The sequence below is a fragment of the Gymnoscopelus microlampas genome, assembly GCF_963454915.1.
Source record: "Gymnoscopelus microlampas genome assembly, chromosome: 5".
In the NCBI taxonomy this organism is placed as follows: Eukaryota; Metazoa; Chordata; class Actinopteri; order Myctophiformes; family Myctophidae; genus Gymnoscopelus; species Gymnoscopelus microlampas.
The window spans coordinates 37,444,110-37,463,149 of record NC_139942.1 but is presented as its reverse complement, the minus strand read 5'-3'; the positions used below and the strand labels follow the sequence as shown (position 1 = coordinate 37,463,149).

The following is a 19,040-nucleotide window of genomic DNA, read 5'->3' as shown; positions in this document are numbered from 1 at the left end:
ATATTATAAGTATTGTTTCTTTCTTTTTTATCCACGTTTTAACTACGATGGATTATTATAGCAGACCAAATATGAAAAAACTAAAAACACCAGTGGTATCCTTAAAGGTCAGGCCACCTTTAAATAAGCCAGTTTTCCCAAGTTTCCCAAGCTCACCCAAGTTTAGCAGTACATACAGTACATCACAAGGGATACCTCCATCAACTTGTGAATTGGCAAGTTGTTAACCAGTTGAAGTTGGGGCTTACTTTAGCCTGAGATTGGTGTACTTCCTGTTCCAGCCTGTCTCTATCCATCTTCAGCATTCTGTTGTTCTGCTGAAGAACACTGATGTTCTCCATTCTCTTCAGCTGGTCTTCTTGACGGGACAGGGTCTTTGCTGTAGCCTTATAGACAGAAAGAGAGAGAGAAGTGAGGGAGAGGCAGGTTCAACTGGTACATGGCTTCTTCAGCTGATGTCATCAATAGTATCGATCGTTTTTTTGTCTCGCTACTCCTTGGGAGTTGTTGCATTTTAATAAAAAAATGTATTAAAATTTAAAAAAATGATTGACTTGGTGTAGTTATTAGTTCAATATTTCAGTGGGTCAGAACACTGTCCATCATTCTCTCTGGTCCGTCCATCCAGCACTCCTACCTGCATCTTCTCTCTCTCAGAATTAAGTGTATCCTGTAGTTCTTTCAGTTCTCTGTCCTGGTGTTCAACTCTCTGTCCATAGCGCAGAGCTTCTCCTTCTGACACCTCGCACCGTGTCAGAGCGATCTCCTTCTCACGACGCACAAACCTACAACACACACACGAACACAGTCATTTAGATGGGGTTTTTCCCCCAAAAGGAGTTGATGGTATCTGACAGCAGATTCATAACTCCATTAACTCTGTACATCCCAATTCCAATTAAGTTCTACTAAATAAATAAAGTGTACAGCCAGTTATCAAGGATATAGGACATTATTACATGGCTTAGTTGAATGCTTGATTCTGATTGGTCAATCACTGAATTCAGCACTCCGTTATCAAATTTGCTATCAAACATTCAGCGGTGCTTGGTTTTTGCCGTATTCAACATGTAAACAAACAAACAATATAATTTTACATGTTAAAAGTGCACTAAAGAATGTTTTTGAAAACATTTGAGGCGGGAAATAGGCAATGCAGTGACATACAGTAATATTCATTCATATTTGATCTACACTTCCTAACAAGAGTTTTGTGAGCTGCCACCTGGCATAATCTAATGGAATGTATCTTTTACCGTAAGCAAGTACATTCTTTAAAACATCTATTAAATAATTTTATTACATTTTGTGTCAATGTATTAATTGCTTTATTAAGTAGTTGTGTAATAAACGGGATCATGAATGGTGAGCAGGTCATTGTTGAGAAATAAACCCAGAAAGGGTTATTAGACCCCAACGCGAAGCAGAGGGTCTCATCATCACCCTGAGGGAATTCCTTATCCCTTGCTTACTACTGTATATGTTATAACCTAAACTCTTACCATTTATTTTTGTCCCCCTTCTAGGTGGTATGCGTCCAGCTTAACTGCATAACCTTAACGCCAATGCCCTGTGTTCAAATCTCACTAAAAGACCTGTGCTGCAGGTCCCCCTCCCTCACTACCCTCACTAAACAGTCCAAAGAAAGCAGAAAAGCTGTAAGGATTACCTGAGTATTTCAAGGATCTGCTCTGTCGTCTTTCCCTCCTCACTGAAAGACAGGTTGAGCTGCTGCTGCTGCTGTTGTTGTTGGTGGTGTTGTTGCAGCTGATGCTGTTTACTCTTGGACGCCATGTCATCCATCTGTTGGTGCAGCAGGGTGTTCTGCTTCACCAACTCCTCATAGCTACGCTTCTGATTGGACAGATCATCCTAGGGCGGGGGTAGTAGGACATCATCAGCAATTGGAACTGAATAATAGCCGGTCTACAGGCTCACAATGCATTGTGGATACGATGCATTGTGAGAATTGATTAGAACATCTGGAACTGAGTTTGAATTTATTTCCTACTCTTGATTAGTAGTTGTCTTTTTCTATATCTGCTTTTAAAATAGTTATACCGAGATGTACTTTTCATTAACACATTCACTGCCAGGTACTGTACTATGCATCTGTTTTTTTTAGCTTCTGCCAGGGTTTTTTCAAATGTTCTAACCTTTTCAAGTAGTCACAGAATATTTAGCTCCAGTGTGATCGATCCCCTGATGGTTGCTAATCACCGAGGGTTTCACTGAGCTTCCCCAAAAAAAAGAAATGTCATCGCAACCTCCCGTTCGCTTGTTATTCGCTGTTAAAAATAGCATGTTTCACCAAAAATACATAGTAAAACACAGGAGGTTATTTCCCAAATAAATGAACCAGGAAGTGAATGGAGCAGTAAATCTTCAGATCGCGTTATCTCCTGGTTCTGTGAGGGGAAAAAAACGTTTTTTGAAAAACGTAGATTTACGTGATTGGCGGTGAACGGTTGTATTTGCATTAGTGTAGATCTACGTGATGGCAGGGAATGTGTAAAAGCAGCACTATGTAACTTTCCTCTTCTACCTCGGATTTGAACCTGGTTCCGTGCTTAAGGCCACGGTCACACCCACACCGCACTTTTATTCTTCCTAATGGAGTGGTTTGCTGCCATTTGCAGATTTCTGCAAAAAACACACTCCATTCCCATTTAAATACATTGGCAGAATCCGCCCTCATAGGTAGAATAAAAGTGCGTTGTGACCGTGCCCTAAGTGCTGAAATCTTTACCATTGAGCAAATAGAGCCGGCCTGCTTACTGGGGGGATAAACATCAGGTCAAAATTCGTGTCAAATCCTGTGTCTAGGTGAGACATGACCTTTGACACGATTTCATTAAAATAAAAAGTTACATAGTGAGGCTTTAACTAATGCATCTTTATTTCTATTATTCCATTATCATTCTTCTCCAATCACAAGTCTACGCACTTTTAGATAGCTACACAGTAAACTCTGTGTACCTCTCCTCTGTTCCCCTATCTCTCCAGCATTGTCCTTTGTTCTCCTTCTACCTTCAGCTGTCTCTGTTGTTCGCCTACCTTCAACTGTTTCTCCAGTGTGTTATAGGCGGATGTCTTCTCCTGCAGGAGGGAGGTCGTCTTTTTTAGCTCCTCCTCCTGCTCCCTCCTTCCGGACGATTCTTGTTGGTTCCGTTTCTTCAGCGCCTGCAGGGCCTCCACATCTGCTGCATGGAGCATCAGCTCCCGCTCGTACTTAGATTGCGCTTCTGCGGCAAACTTTTTCTGAGAGGAGTGGGGGGCGACAGACAGAGATGTCAGAGCGAGAGAGAGAGAGATGGGGATTTGTGATTGAGTGAGTGAGAGAGAGATATAGTGCATTGGTTCTCAAAGTGGGGTACGGGGACCCCCAGGGGTACTTGAGGCGGTTCCAGGGGGTCCCCAGCTAAATGATGGATAGGAACCAAATGGACCCTTATGGTTCTGTAACTCTGAGAGTGTACAAATGGAACCAAATGGACCCGTTAGGGTCCATTTGGTTCCATTTGTACACTCTCAGAGTTAAATTAACATTTATTTTATAATATAAATTTGGGTCCCAGAGGTATAAATGCCATTAAATTGGGGTCCGTAGCCTAATACATGTCAAACTGGGGGTCCTTGACATTAAAATGGTTGAGAATCACTGCGAGAAAGCCGTATAAACCTTCTCTTATTGGGGTCCCTGGCTTATCTTTTCAAATGGGGGTCCGCGGGCTAATAAGTGTCAATTTGGGGGTCCTTGACATGAAAAAGTTTGAGAACCACTGATATAGTGGTAAAGTAATAGAGCAAAACAGTGGAGAGAGATAATTAAAAGCTGCAAGCAAAAAACAAATCGTGCCATTACATTTGTTCATTTGTGTGTGTGTGTGTGTATAAACCTGCAACAGGCTGTCCTGTGTGGCCTTCTGTTCCTGTGTAACAGCGGCAGTAGATCTCTCTAGTGCCTCCTGCTGTTGCACCTGGCTAGCCTTTAGACTGCGCTGCAGCTCGCAAACCTAGAGATGGCAAAAAATAATTAACAAGAAATACTTTACAGGTTGAGGTCTGTCTCAACCTCTAGCTTCAACTGAAAACTGCTCGTTTTCTCCACGTGTGTGTGTGTGTGTGTGCATCTTAACAGTCATACTTGTTTCTCTACGGCATTCACAGCCTTCCTCCTCTCGTCCAGCTGTCGTTGTTTCTCCTTCTCCGCCTCTAGGAGCCTCTTCTCCAGAATCTTCAGCATCTCGCCTGACTCTTTTAACCTCATCTCCAGAGGGGAGCGCAGCTATAGGACCACAGAGGACACTGTCAAATTGAGTGTGTGTGTGCGTGTGTGTGTGTGTGTGTGTGTGTGTGTGTGTGTGTGTGTGTGTGTGTGTGTGTGTGTGTGTGTGTGTGTGTGTGTGTGTGTGTGTGTGTGTGTGTGTGTGCATGAATAGAGGTGTGTCCTACTTTTTAACGATATGAAAATAGGCAAACATTTGACAAAAATCACACCCTGTGTGAAGGTAGCGGCGCCTTTGATACATTTTGTCATCGATATGTGTTTATAATGTGTTTATAGCCACGTGTCACGTGAAGCTTGACCAATCACTTTGTTGACGTGTCTGACCAATCAGAACGTTGACATGTCTGACCAATCAGAACGTTGGCGTGTCTGACCAATCAGAACGTTGGCGTGTCTGACCAATCAGAACGTTGACGGTGAACACGGACAAAGTCAGGTATAGAGCAGGATCCGCTCCGCTCTATACCTTTAGGTATAGAGCGGCTAGCGCCGCTAAAAATAACAGATCTACTAGCTCACACGCTTGTGGATGGGCAATTTTCGCTATATGATGTAATACAAATGAAATTGGTCTTAAGTGGTTAAATATAGGATCATTGTATGTGTTAATGTGTGTGGGGGGGCTTTTTTTAGAAGCTCATGCACACTTTATATTATCTAAGCTAGTGTATGCGAGTGTAGAAAAAAGGAGGAGAGAAGAGCAGAGGGGTGCAGTAATATTTCTTCTACACAACAAAGATTTGTGCGTGAAGAGGGGAGGAGAGGGAGTTTCACCTGTTTCTCCTTCTTCAGACTGTCTTCGATTGTCAGTACTACTGCTTTGTACCGATCTACGGTAGCTGTGGCATTTTTAAGTTGCTCCGCCAGCTCACTGCTTTTCTCCTCAGTAGCACGCAGACGACCTCTCACCTCCACCAGTTCTCGCTCCAGTTGACTGTGCTGCAATTGGGTGGGAGGAGCTGGGGCTATAGGATAGAAAAACACAAGAACTAGAAAAAGAGCTCCTATGGGGCAGAGGTTCTGCCTTCTGCCTGGCGGAGACAATTACCCACAGCTATATATGAAACATATCATGTGGATAACAAGTAGACAACAAACCTGGAATCTATCTAAATACCACAACTAGCATTATTCTAATTAACAAGCAGGAAGTGCAGAAGCAAATTACCATTAAAAAAAAATCACTGCTTATATCCACCTTATGACCGTGCAGTTCCACCACTTACCTCTGAGTGGAGCTCTGCCTGCAGAGGCCCTAGTGCCCAGGCCAGCAGGGATGGGCGTTGTTGTGTTAACAGGATCAGAGGGAGAGGGAGAGGAGTTCAGCTGAGCTCTCATTGTCGTCACCTGCTGTTCAGAGGAACGTAACAGCTCCCTTGTCTTCTGCTGCAGGGTGTTCTGGGTCTCCAGCTGTTTTTTAGCTTCTAATAACTGGGCCTTAAGGGAAGGATGGGAGGATGAATACAAGGATGGAGTAGAAAACAAGAGATTAAAGAAGTGTTATCCCTGGTCGTCCTGTGATAAATGACTAAAAGTTCAGTAGTTTCTTAATATGATTTCCATCATGCTTATTATGTTTTCCTTTAATATTATTGTTCTTTTTATAATAATTATAAATTATAAGATCAGTCCATCGGCTTCGATTAAAATGCTCTAAATTACATTTAGAGCAATGAGGTTCAGTGTCCTGGTACGACCAGTAGCGTGAGTATCAAAACCATTGAAATCGGGGGTTTTCACATATTGTAGGCAAAGAGTGAAAACTCTCCATTATGAAGAGTTTGATCTTTTGCAGTTAAAATCTTTTTTTAAGTGATAATTAAATAATTATGGGTTCAAATAAAATTATCATTGTACATATACACACATCCATGCTGCGTCCGAGGGCATGTCTCTGCTCTACTTCCTGGTCCAGTTTGGTCTTCATGGTGGTCAGCTCTGCCTCCAGTCTTTCTAGCTGACTGTTCAGCCTCTGGCGCGTTTCCGTCTCGGTACGCTCCATAGTCAGCTAAACAGAGAGAAGACGCAGTGTGAGAAAAAATACTCAACATAAGTGACTGCACGAGCCTGTGTTAGAGTGACAGTGTTAATTTCGTCGAATAAAACTGTGACGAAAAATCGTCGTCATCAACTGTAGATTTAGTTGACTCAAACCTTAGAATATTTAGACAACTAAAACTAGACTCAAAGTAAAACAATTCAGATTACCAGAATATGACTAAAACTAAATGGAATTTTATTCAAAAGACTATGACTAAAACGACATCAAAATCTGCTGTCAAAATTAACACCGGTGTTAGAAATAGACCTTTTTCACAGCAGCCATATTCAAGGTTTCTTTATTGTTACATCTTGTTTACAGGTACACAAGAGTAGAATTATTTTGCAAGTTTCCTCAGAAATAGTAGCAGCAATAGCCTTTTCGACTGAGCCAACATGCACAATAGAAGGATACTTTATTGTCCATACAATACCTGTATTGTTTTGAGGTTAGTGAGCAACAGGTTCTGGTTCCGTTGTTCAGCCATCATGGCTTCTTTCTCACGGCTGAGACGACTCTCTGCCTGCCTCAACATGTCTCTCTCTTTAGTCATGTTCTCTACTCGCACCTAGAGAAACAGGAGGATAGTAAGTCATGTATTGTAGGTCCTCAGCAACATTCAAATTCGGGATGTCATGATTATGTGGTCACAGTAACTGGTTGAGCAGAACACTGTGTACAGACAGTAATAGGCAGAACCACTGTCCTGTACCTTTCAAAATTTGTGAATTGTCTGTTTGCAACAATTGCACAGGGAAACCATGTCCATGATCATACTTATTTATTAATTATGATTTAAAATGTGATAGATGTGTAAACAGCTGCCAGAATGTTGACACGGAACATCTAGTAGCATAATAAAAAGAATAAAAAGTGCCACTTTCTCAATCTATACAGTATATCATTCTATCATCCCTCCATCCAACTCTGACTTCCTCCTGCCATACTGTACCTCCTCTACTGCCAGTTTTTCATTGGCCTGTCGCAGGTCTTGGCCCATGGTGTGAATGATGTGTTCGTGTCGCTGGGCGGTGGCAGCCATCTTTTGGCTCCTGTCCTGCAGTGCAGTGATCTCTCTACGGGATGCTGCTACGGTCTCTTGGAGCATCTCGTACCTGGGACAAACATACATACAAGATAACATTTACCCCAGGAACCTTAATTCACAGGGGTGAAATCAAAACTATGCAGCATGTTAGTAAGCAAGTTCTCATGTTACGGGCGCAGAAGGGGAGGGGTGGGGGGTGGTAGTACGCCCCACCCAATGGGGACCTCCAACTTTTGAGAAGAAAATTAAAACGTCTGATGAACAGAATCACATATTTAAATATTTGACGTCTTTATTTAGCCTACCATGCACAGTCTCAGTCCTGTTAGTTGTGCAATGGTGGTATGGAGCAAAAATAGCTGATCTACAAGATCACATTACGTCGCACTGCGACAATTTAAGGAAATTAAGATCTCCAAATTTAAGACATCATACAGTAAGACTCTTTCAGGACCTGTTGGCACCCTGTGTGACAGTCAGTAAGTTAGCCATCAGTTAGTCCTCATACTGTACCTACCTCTTGTTGTTGAAGTCTAGCTGAGAGGACAGCTTGGCCTTGTTGGAGCGCAGCTCTGTCAGTTGTTTCTGCAGTCTGTCATTGGTTTCATTAATCATTTTGTCATTCTCCCCCTTCTCCTTCTTATACAGAGTGAAGGCATCGTTCAGCTGGAAGGACACAGGTGATACATGAACGCACACAACACACAAGAGTGCACACGAAAAAGAAGACAGTGAACTTTAGGATTAAAAAAAAGGAGACAATAATGTAGACCACCAAGACAATGTGTGTGCATCTACCTGTTTCAGAGCAGCTTTAGCCTGAGCAGTCTGCGCAGACTCTGCAGCGGCTGCTCTCTGAGGCATAGAGCGAGTAGCTGGAACAGAGGGTCTAGATGGAGGTGTCTGAGGCAAAGGATCTGGACCTGGAGAGGAGACACAGACGGAAGATATGTTATGTACTGTAAGACCCAGTGAAAGGAAGACCAGAGACCACACAAAACTTTCAATGAAAAGAAAAAACAAAAAATGTGTACATGTTTTGTTAAGCTTTTTCAAGAGGCTAATTAAACCTGACCACAGTCGTGGAACGTAACTTAGTACAGTATACAGTACAATTATTATTTACTTTTACTTACTTTTAACAGAATATTTCTACACTGTGGTGTTGCTGCTTTTATTTAAGTAAAAAAAACACTTCCACCACTGCCTGACCAAAAGGAATGACACGACTGATTGTTTCCCCCACAACGTATTTGTAGAATAACAATGACCGACATACGGTCATTGTCAGGAGCTAGCCATTTGCTCGTTATCCTGGCCAAGCATAGCTAGGTTAAGTTGAAGTTATAGTTTATTAGTCAACGTTTTAATCTTGCTGTTATATAATTTTCTTATACCTTTCCGAGTAATAGAAATATTGTGATTGATACCTTTATCAATAACAATATTATGTTAATTTGTTACACTGATTTAATTACAATGTAAATGTTTTCATCAGTAGCCTATCATGCAGTCCTAATGCACATGAGAGAGAGACAGATACATACATACAGTCAGTCAGTCAGTTTTTGACGTTACGTCGCCGGTCAGTATTATTATAGCATGCATCCTGGCAGAAAGAAATCTCTGCTCTGCTCAGCAACAATGATAATCAAACTCACAAGGCATCACCATTTTTTAGCGTACTTTGATGTAAAAATGCGTACCTGCTACGCAATATGCATACAGGTTGGCAGTTCTGTCATTGTACCTTGAGGAGGCAGGCTGAAGCCAGTGCTCTGGGACAACAGGATCCTGTACATGTCTCTTTGTCTGCCATTGGAGTCGGCCAGCTGTTTCTGCTGGTTCCTCTGCTCTTTGAGCTGCTCCAGTTCCTTCTGAAGATTATTCACTGTCCCCTCCAACTCTGAAACACTGGACACACAGATAGAGAAACAGAGATACAAAGAGGGAGACAGACACAAATTTAAATGCAATACAATAGCGGTACAAGTATTAGTATAAGAGTATCAATGACAGACAGTGCCACTGTTTCTTCTAGTCCCCTTACCGTTTTGATATTACTTGGCCCTTCTGCCTCTCAGTCTCTTCCTCCAGCTGCCTCAGCCTTCCCAGCAGGCTCTGGTTCTGCCTCTGTAGCTCCTCCACACTGCGGAAGGCCACCTGTTGTAGGCTGGTGGCATCGGGGGCTCGTTGCGGCCTGGTGAACTCAGAGGAGCTGCTGATGGCAGCAGAACTACCATCCTCCCGTGTCACCTGTCTGCCCCTGGCCTCCTCCAACTCCACCAAGAGAGTGCACACCTGGATGGAGATAAAAGGGATGAGGAGGTGTCAAATTAACTCAAAGCATCAGAGATTTGCGATGAAAAAAAACTTTTGAAAATGTGCAGAGAATAATGTCAGCACTCAGCAGTGAGAATGTCTGAAGTCAGCAGTCTTCTCAGGAGATTAACCTCCATGTCAAACAAATTATTTTGTGAGGAGACGAGTCTCATCATCCCATCTCGTCATAATTTTGATCTGTGTGTACCTGTGTTGATGTGTCCTCCAGCTGTCTCTCCACCCTGAGTTTGTCTCGATCCAGAGCAGAGCAGCGCTGTTTGGCCTCCTCTCCCTCCTTCTGCAAACTGTGGATCTCCTAATGTTAAAGAAATAACATGGAATGGCTGCTCAGTGTCCATTAGCAACAATGCTAACCTCATTTCAAAGTGTACACATGTTACTGTCTATTTTAATGAAATTGTTTATTAAAGAAGTCAATTTTCTTTTCCATCAAAAGGACTCCTGAATGAAAGACTAAGTGTGATGCAAGTGTGATACACGCACAGACAAAAACACCCATCCTGCCTCTCCTCACCATTCGAGCCTGCTCCAGTTTGTGGCACAGAGAAGCCATGGATTTCTGCAGGCTCTCATACTCTTCTCTCTGCCGTTTAAGAACGGGGGCCTTAGACTCCACTTCCTGGACGATCTCATCCAGCACCCTGCTGACACGCCGAGTCTCCTGCTTCTCTAGCTGGAGCAGAGTTTGACACTCTGCGTAGGCGTTATACAACTAGAGCCATATTGGGAAATTAGAAATGGTGAAGGGAAACAGGGGAAAGACATTAAGACCAGTTAATTGTCTCTGCGCAATGTGCATAACTGTTCTCCAAGTTTCCAGCAGGTGGCATACCCGTTCCCTGTTCTGGTTCAGTGTCCCATAGTTTCGTTTGATTGACTCTGCAGAAGAAGAGCAGGGAAACACAAATGACACATTTATGTGTTTCCCGTTTAAATCTGCTGCCAAGCCAATCAAACGAAGCTATGGGAAAATGAACCGGAAAAGGAAATGGATATGCGACCTTCTGAAAACCCAGGACTACAGTTATCACAGAGCATATTATCTTGACTTCACTGTTATGAAAGCTGTGTAGTTGTAAAAGACAAAATGGGAACATTAACGCCTGATTTACTTGTCGTACAACAGAGTCTCTGGCTGAAAATAATTGATCACTGAAAATCAATTACTTGCACGCTCACCTCAAAGAACTTCATGCCAGGCTTGACAATCTCAGCTATGGCAGCTGCAGAGGGACACATGGTGTCTAACTGCTCCTCGGACAGGGAGGGCACACCTACAGAACACACACACACAAGTATAAACCGTTATGCCCATAAATCATAACTCCTCAGCTCTAGTTGAGATATCAGTGCATGAGTCTGTCTGTATTTGGGTGGTATATGTACAGTAGTTGGGTGGAATAGGTGCATGTCGTGTATTCTTACAGCAGCGTTTGGCAGTAGCCCTCAGTGTGGCGTTCTCCACCTCCTTCTCCAACTTCTTCACCTTCTCTTTAAGCTCTGCCTCCATCCGAGCCTTAAGCCCCTCCTCTTCCAACGCCTTCTTCTCCAGAACCTTATTGGCTATAAGCAATCATGTAGGGACATCCATCACATATACAGTATATATATCAACATCAAATAACAATGTCCAATTTATGCATTTGATATTTATCTATCTAATATCTGACTTTACTTCTAATTTAATCTTAGAGGATATTGAATATATTCTGCAACATACAAAGAATGTAAAGTAGAAGAAAAATCAATTTTATTAGCCACACGTTTCCACAAACAAGGAATTTGACTTTGTCTGGTCTCTCTTTAAGGTCACACAAAATACACATAACAAATTAGATAGACATTAGTATATTATAATGCGCTACAGTATTGTAGTATGTAATATAGTAAGGTTAAATCCAATGCTCTCCAATCTTTGACTAGATTAATCAGGCTTTCCACTTCGCTCGCTCTTACTCTTACCCTCTCCACTGTCTTTGACCAGCTTGGTGAGCTCTTCTACAGCTCTGCTCAGTTCCTGGTTCTTTTTCTCAGATTCCGACGCTGAACCCTACATGAGTAACACACGTCACATCATTACATTATACATACTGGAGCAGGAATTAAATTGGTGTTTATTTAACGCAGTTATCTTGCAATCTTCCTTACTTTGTAGAGTGAGGACAACTTGATGTGAGAGTTGAGTTCATTGCGATATTTCTCCTCCATAGCACTCTGTTGGTCTTTAGCCTGGAGACAGGGACAGACAGAATGAATGTAGACCATCTAGGTACAGGATGTGTGCACAAACTCAAAGACATGTGGTGGAGACCTGCATTGGGATTGGGATACGGCGGTTCCCAATGCAAATCTCGCAGGAGCGGGCGTTTTTTTTAGGTTGCTGCAGGCGGTGCAACAAATACATGCATGTCCCGGAATAACCAAGGAGTATTGAAAGAGAGGTCAGATATGTCACCTTCTAAGCACTGGGGGGCAAACTAGAGCCGAAATGTTGATTGTAATGCCTTGAAGTCAATAAGAGATGGGTGGACAAGCATATAAAATGTATATTATAAATAATCTTTGAATGATTGTGACCTTTATCAAATAATCAGTGCAGACAAAAAGGGCTTGAACACATGGTTTCCGGATCTTTAGTTTTTTTTTATTTGCACACTATATACTTTTATTGAGGTATCAAAACCGCACAGAGTAAGTTTGATTAAGTCTGATGGGGCAGTATGGGCGGTCAGTGGACGAATGCTGTTGTTGTGAGTTATTGACAGCCTAATTGACAGTCTCACTTAGGAAGAGAACATATTAATTTACTAAATAGACACCTATTTATTAATACTGATCAGCAGCTAGCCCAGCGTGTGTCTGTCCATGCATCAGTGGTGCTGAAATGGTCAAATTCTGCCCCCTCTGTCTCATGTGGTCTTCTTGTTTGTATTTGGGTCCAAATGAAAATATGAAATCCAGCAGGAGCATGTGGCCCAAATAAAGTGGAAGCACTCTTGTCAAAATAAAAACAAGAACTTGTGGATTTGCTGTTCAAGAAATACGAATTAACCATAGTAGCCTAGTGTGTGTTACCTGTTTTAGTTTATTATTGAGATCTTCAGCTCTCTTATAGTGGCTGTTACTGGTCTCCTTCAGAGAAGCCAACTGGCTCTCCAGTCGGGTCACCTGGATGAGAGAAAGAGAGAGACAAATGTCACCTGCTCTATAGAAATCAGACAGGTAACACTATGAAGTATGAACACATGTTAAATCTACAATCTATCAATCTACTCAGATTGGTATTTTTCATAACGGTATGAACAGAAAATAATAATAAATTACAGGTCCATTTGTTGTGTTCTAGTTGTGTTTGTGTGTGTGTGCTACCTGTTCCTTTGTGTTGTCCAGACTGCAGCGTACGTCTAGGAGCTCTTTGCCTTTCTCTCTGTTGGTGTTGATAAGTTCCTCTGTTTTGGTCTTCAGCTCAGCGTTCAGCCACTCATTTTGTTTCTTGAGTAACTCCTTCTCCTGCTCCATGCGCTTCTCCCGGTGCTACAATACACAAAATAAGGGGGGGAGAAGGGAAAAAAAGACCAATGCATTTCTTAAAATCTTCTACTTTTAACAAAGGTGATCTAATAGTTTTGCTGTGTTACTGGCTGTTAAAGTAAAATTACACTTTGGTAGAGGTTTGGGTTGTGTAGTTACCTCTACATGATGTATCTCTAAATACACTGCAGACGCAGAGATATCTTCAATATTTGCTCCGTTGATTAGAAATTGATATTCCAAAATAGTCTCCTCACTGACTTACATTGCACAGTAAAACAGGTCTCAAAGTCACACTTTTAGCACACAAACTAACACAGAAAACTCTTAGAACTTAGAAGGCATTTGTAGAATCGGTCTCAATGGCTTAAGAAAAATGTATGAGTTTCATAATGTCATACATTGTCAGAATCCACTTAGTTTGCTTTAGTTTATGTGTTAAAATAGTTTCAATGTGCTATTTTCAAATCAACTGAGAAACTATTGAAGATATCTTTCCAATATTTGGAGTTACATCATGGCACGGTAGCTTACAACCGTTATCCAAACCTCAACCAAAGTGTAATTTGTAATAAAGTAAGTAAGTAAAATTGTATTAAATATGATGTAACAAAATACAGCCTATAATAATGCACAATGGTAATAACATTCAAGTGCTGGATATCTCATTAAAAGACTGAGAATTTAACAATGAATCATTATTGACAGTAACTCAGTCTAATTGCCTAAAAGCTATCTTTAAAACGAGTAGTCTATTATATCCAGTGTGTACCTGTATGGACACTTCAGATGACTGTATCTCATCCAGTTTTAACTGCAGCTCGATCTTGGCTTTGCTGGTCTCTGACAGCTTCTCATTCAGGCGCTTCACATCCTCTGCAAATAGAAACAAATCAGTTCAGAAGACACTCTACCCCCCCCCCCTCGCAATTTTACTTGTTATGCCAATTCCCCCATGTATTGTAGTCCCTGTAGGCTGCAATAAATTATATAAAAGACTTCTAAACTAGGTATTCTAGTGTGTAGGTAATATTTGGTCCATGAATCCAATACAGTACAATATTAATTTCAGCCATAAATTAATATTAAAAGGAACATATGTTTAAAAATAAAACATGTTTAGCCAACTGTCTAGAAGTTATATGCGGTATACTTTACTGCTGACAATTTCCAGTTTTCTTGACATTCCAAGGACTCAAGAGCCAATGGTTTCTTTCAGCATGGTACTGTACCGTACCGTATGCAGATTGAAGTCAATGGGAGAAACATGAAATAGCACCAGTACTTTAAATATCTTTAAATGACTTTAAAGTGACTTTAAATATCAATATTTATTTGACACTATCTAATGTTGTGGTAGTTATACTCTTAAAAGTAAACAGAATTGAAGCTTGACTAAAACAATTATTCATCACTATTAAAATCGCAATTCGATATTGACAAGTTGGTCAACATCTGACCAAGCATCAGATGTTTGACGCAATAGGCTTTCCTGTCGTGTCGCATGTTAATGAGGACAACATGATTTAAGCTTCCAAGCCTATCGGTATGCAACTGGAATGGCGTGGGACAGCACGATTCGTATTCTTTCAAAAAACTGAAGACATTTTTTTTTCTCATAAAACTCACAACTCACAAGAAGACAAGTAAGATCCAGCGTTACCACTAAACATATGTGCATGTAGGTCTTTGAACATCATAGGCCTTGTTTGTACTGTACTGTGTGCATGTATGTATAGTTGCTGTCGTTGTGGTGGAAGTCTCACCAATATAGTTTTCCACTTCTTGGTTTCTCTTCTCCAGGAGTCTGGCCAGCTCTCTCCTCTCTGCCTCAATTTCATACTTGGCTTTGGTCTGATACACATAATACACACACACCAAAAAAATCCAGATTTTACATGCGTTTGCATTTCAAAGTTTAGGTTGTGTAAAAATGGAGCATATTGAGTAATGTTAAAGCGTAGTGCAATTTCAAATGATACTCACTACGCATGTTACCGTGTGTGTGTGTGTGTGTGTGTGTGTGTGTGTGTGTGTGTGTGTGTGTGTGTGTGTGTGTGTGTGTGTGTGTGTGTGTGTGTGTGTGTGTGTGTGTGTGTGTGTGTGTGTGTGTGTGTGTGTGTGTGTGTGTGTCTCCACCTGCTGTACTGGTTTGTCATCAGAGCTCTCTCCCTCTATTCCCTTCAGAGTGCTCAGCTCCTCATCTTCATAGAGACAGTAGAATAGGTATAAGGACAAAATCTTTATTCAGTAAAACAAATCATGTGGCCCATCTGAGGACAAAGTTTCTTTTGCTCGAAAAACAGAGCTACTGTGGGAGCCCAGGCCGACTGAGCACTGTGGAAGTCTAAAACCAAACAACTGAAGCCTGCACACCTCATTAAAGATGACTTCAGACAGACCATAAACAGAAATGGCTCCGAGATAGCACACGTGCTATTCAGAATTCAGAGAATACTGTATAAAACAACACATATTTAACGTGAGGATAAACATTTTCAGGAAAAAATAAAATGTATGTTTTAGGGGGTTTTGCAAAGAATGCTGATGCTGTGCTGAATCTTTGACTTTCTTTAAATACAAAGGGAGCCAAGCCCACTATTGACCAATATTAGCATTATACATCTGCATGATTTCTGTCAATATTATGCAGCTGTACTGGATACAAATGACCACAGGTCAGTTACAATGAAGAGGGGCTTTGTTGTTTCCATGGGAACAAGGGAAATGTATGGCTTGTAGTTCTCGGATCTCACAGGAAGAATCCCTCTCACATTTAATACAACTATGTGTTTTAATTCTCTGTAGTCTACGAGACTATACTCACCAAGTCTCTTATTCTCTTCTTTGACCTTCTGTAGGTCTCTACTGATAGTCAAGGTCTGCTCCTGACTCTCCGTCAGTCTTTTCTCCACATCAAAATACTGTTGCTCTGTAGGGGCAAACAACATAAAAAGATACATTAGACACATTATGAAAAATCTGTCTCCATCCCTTCAGAAACCAACCATCACCTCATCAAAATAGAATTTCCTCACAACTATTTATGTACATATTACAAATTAGAAATGAAGGTGATCCTACTTACTATAGTAAATAACTTATTTTCAAGCAAACAATACTAATTTATAGAAGAGGACATCATGAACAATGTGTGTGGACCACACAGTGGTGTGATGACTGCCGCTTTAAGGGACAAGTTACTACTGTAGACTAGCCTGGGATCAATATAATTTTCGTTGTTTCTGAGCCGGTCGGAGCGGAAATAACTTTACGTCATCAGGTGGCTGGAACCCACGAACCGTAACCTTCGGTGCCGTGCACCTCCAAAATGATTCCCCTAGTTTAAAATGTGTTTGATTGGTATAATTGTTTTGTTTTTTTGTATAATAATGGTATGTTCATCTTTTATTCTAACTCGTGGCGTGACTAGCGAGAGATTATGTGGGGAACAAAAACAATGTGACGCCAAACAGAACCCAACACCGCAACACGATTTCCTTTTTTCTAAACCGGATCACACGGCTCAGTTTGGAACGAATACCAGGCTTTCCTCTGCCTGGTGACACGAGGTTAACTGTAGACATGGCGCTGGGGCAAGGGTATAGCCTTTGGCAGACTGGACAATTGAGGAAATAGTGTCAGGGCATAACCTATGGTAGACAGGAGTGGACATTGGGGAAAGTTGTGCCAAGATATAGCAGCTGATACCCGATACTGGACATGCCAGGCCATTGGAGAAAGGTTGTTGTGTGCCATGGCATAGCAGCCTATGGACACTGGGGGGAATACTGCCAGCCAGAGCATGGCTTATGGTAGACTGGAGGACACATTGTGGGAGAGTAGTGCCAAGGCATATCCTATGGACATTTGAAGAATATAGTGCCAGGGCATGGCCTATGGTAGACAGGACCATGTCCATGGGACCATGGGAAAGTAGTGCCAAGACAGTGGTACAATAGACAATGGGAGAAATTAGTGTCAGGGAACTGTCTTGTTAAATCTTCAGCATTTAAGCAATTTTCTTCTCCAGCAACATGATAGATATAAGTGGGATCACACAGCAACACTCAACTTTTATTATACAGATAGTTAACAACAGGCTAGCTTTCATCACAATTTTAAACAAATGTCACCTGCTAAATGATATAATTAATGCTGTCACGAATCATGATGTGCATTCAGCATCCCTTCACTCTCATTGGCTGTATATCGATCATGTATTCATGTTGTTGATTATGAATCATCAACATGATCTAGAAAGCGGGGTCGCGTTACTCGCCCGCTAAATAGTTAGCTAGATAAGTAGCCTTGACAAGACAGTCAGTCTTGGATGATTTTCAAAATAGTGTTTGCGGTTTCTCCCTTTTTGGTCTGCATATCTACATAAACGTTCAGATTTCAAATAAAAAGTGCTGACCCCATGGCCACGGATGTTACAATTATGTACGGGCTCTCAGAAGTAACCGTATATTCCGTATTGTTCAATAGAAAGCATTTTAATCCGATCGGTGACATTTTATCATAGTAATAATGTATGTATAATGCAATAAACCTCCCAACCGATAGGGTCGCATAATAGAAAGCATACGGAGAAGATCGGCCACCAATCGGTTTAAAATGCTTTTTATTGAACAATACAGAATATACGGGTCCCTTTGAGGGGCCGTACATAATTGTAATATCTGTGGCCATGGGGTATGCACTTTATATTTGAAATCTGAACGTTCATGTAGATGTGCGGACCAAAAAGGGAGAAAGTGCAAACACTATTTTGAAAATTATCGAAGACGGTCATGACAGATGGCGATTGTAATCCGAGGCTACCGGTGAAGAAGACCCCATAACCCCCCCGTTCAACAGTGGACAAACACACAACACTGTCACATCTTTAGTCCGTTTATGAAGTGTCTTGTTTGAGACCCAGGAGTTCTGTTGTTATCTCGGATGACAGTTTCACCCGGGTTATTATCACTCACCCAGGTCGGCTTTGAAGCGCTCATGTTCCGTCTTGAGCGCGTCGTTGGTGCTCTGCAGCTCGGTTATAAACTTCTCCAGCTTGTTCTGGACGCCTTTCGGCAGCTTGTTCAGCTCCGTCCGCTCCAGAGCCTGGAGCAGAACGGCCGACATGGCTCCTAAAGCTCCAAATCACCCCCAAAAAAAGCAAATGGAAACTCTTTAATCTGACCACTACTGGATGAGAATGTGTTAGCCGTAAAGATGAACCTGAACCACGCTATCACATCATAGATATGCGACGGAAACAGTTTTGCACCACAGTTGCCAGATTTTGCGAGAGAAATGAGTAACCAGGTCTAAGAAAACAAGCCCAAAAGAAGCAACTAGGCCACATGAGCGCTTTGAAAATAGCCGATCTACAAGCTCAACACGCGTTGTGAGCTATTTTCAAAAACTCTGGCAATATGTGGAATATTTGGTATATCTTTTTTTAAACATTCTAACAACACAAATGCTCCCTGGCACAAAACATTTTCATGAAAATATTTGAGAACCACTGGTTTAAATAATAATTAAAACATTTGTAAGCGAGGCTAAATAAGCAAGTACACTTTAGAAACAAGTCCCCCAAAAAAAACGGAACCCGCAACTACCAATATTTTTACAAGCAGCTTTACAGAAAAACAAGCCCAAAGTTGCTTATAATAAGCAGACATGGCAACCTTGCTTTTGCACTCTGTGGCTCTGCGCCTGCGCAAAACACATTGATTTTTTTCACAAATCCTAGTTTTGATTGTTTTTATCTTATTTTGACAATTAGCCCAAAA

The 19,040-nt window shown here is 41.5% G+C and overlaps 1 protein-coding gene across 1 annotated transcript in view; it reads right to left on the bottom strand.

Moving 5' to 3' along the window:
• The window catches only part of LOC311046335 (nucleoprotein TPR-like), a 39,213-nt gene extending 20,728 nt beyond the window's left edge, over window positions 1-18,485 (bottom strand). Inside the window, exons 1-28 of the mRNA XM_084058571.1 lie at window positions 18,234-18,485; window positions 16,082-16,186; window positions 15,394-15,458; window positions 15,021-15,108; window positions 14,027-14,130; window positions 13,093-13,257; window positions 12,799-12,891; window positions 11,872-11,952; window positions 11,686-11,773; window positions 11,149-11,286; window positions 10,903-10,997; window positions 10,238-10,435; window positions 9,911-10,018; window positions 9,431-9,681; window positions 9,131-9,294; window positions 8,179-8,303; window positions 7,898-8,046; window positions 7,285-7,447; window positions 6,766-6,900; window positions 6,159-6,299; window positions 5,518-5,728; window positions 5,066-5,256; window positions 4,148-4,288; window positions 3,900-4,016; window positions 3,058-3,261; window positions 1,670-1,872; window positions 638-785; window positions 249-386 (exon numbers count right to left, since the gene is read on the bottom strand). Of these exons, the coding sequence (XP_083914697.1) occupies window positions 249-386; window positions 638-785; window positions 1,670-1,872; window positions 3,058-3,261; window positions 3,900-4,016; window positions 4,148-4,288; window positions 5,066-5,256; window positions 5,518-5,728; window positions 6,159-6,299; window positions 6,766-6,900; window positions 7,285-7,447; window positions 7,898-8,046; window positions 8,179-8,303; window positions 9,131-9,294; window positions 9,431-9,681; window positions 9,911-10,018; window positions 10,238-10,435; window positions 10,903-10,997; window positions 11,149-11,286; window positions 11,686-11,773; window positions 11,872-11,952; window positions 12,799-12,891; window positions 13,093-13,257; window positions 14,027-14,130; window positions 15,021-15,108; window positions 15,394-15,458; window positions 16,082-16,186; window positions 18,234-18,384 (3,960 nt within the window). The 5' untranslated portion in view covers window positions 18,385-18,485. The remainder of the gene's footprint in view (window positions 1-248; window positions 387-637; window positions 786-1,669; window positions 1,873-3,057; window positions 3,262-3,899; window positions 4,017-4,147; window positions 4,289-5,065; window positions 5,257-5,517; window positions 5,729-6,158; window positions 6,300-6,765; window positions 6,901-7,284; window positions 7,448-7,897; window positions 8,047-8,178; window positions 8,304-9,130; window positions 9,295-9,430; window positions 9,682-9,910; window positions 10,019-10,237; window positions 10,436-10,902; window positions 10,998-11,148; window positions 11,287-11,685; window positions 11,774-11,871; window positions 11,953-12,798; window positions 12,892-13,092; window positions 13,258-14,026; window positions 14,131-15,020; window positions 15,109-15,393; window positions 15,459-16,081; window positions 16,187-18,233) is intronic.
• Between the last annotated feature and the right edge of the window lie 555 nt (window positions 18,486-19,040).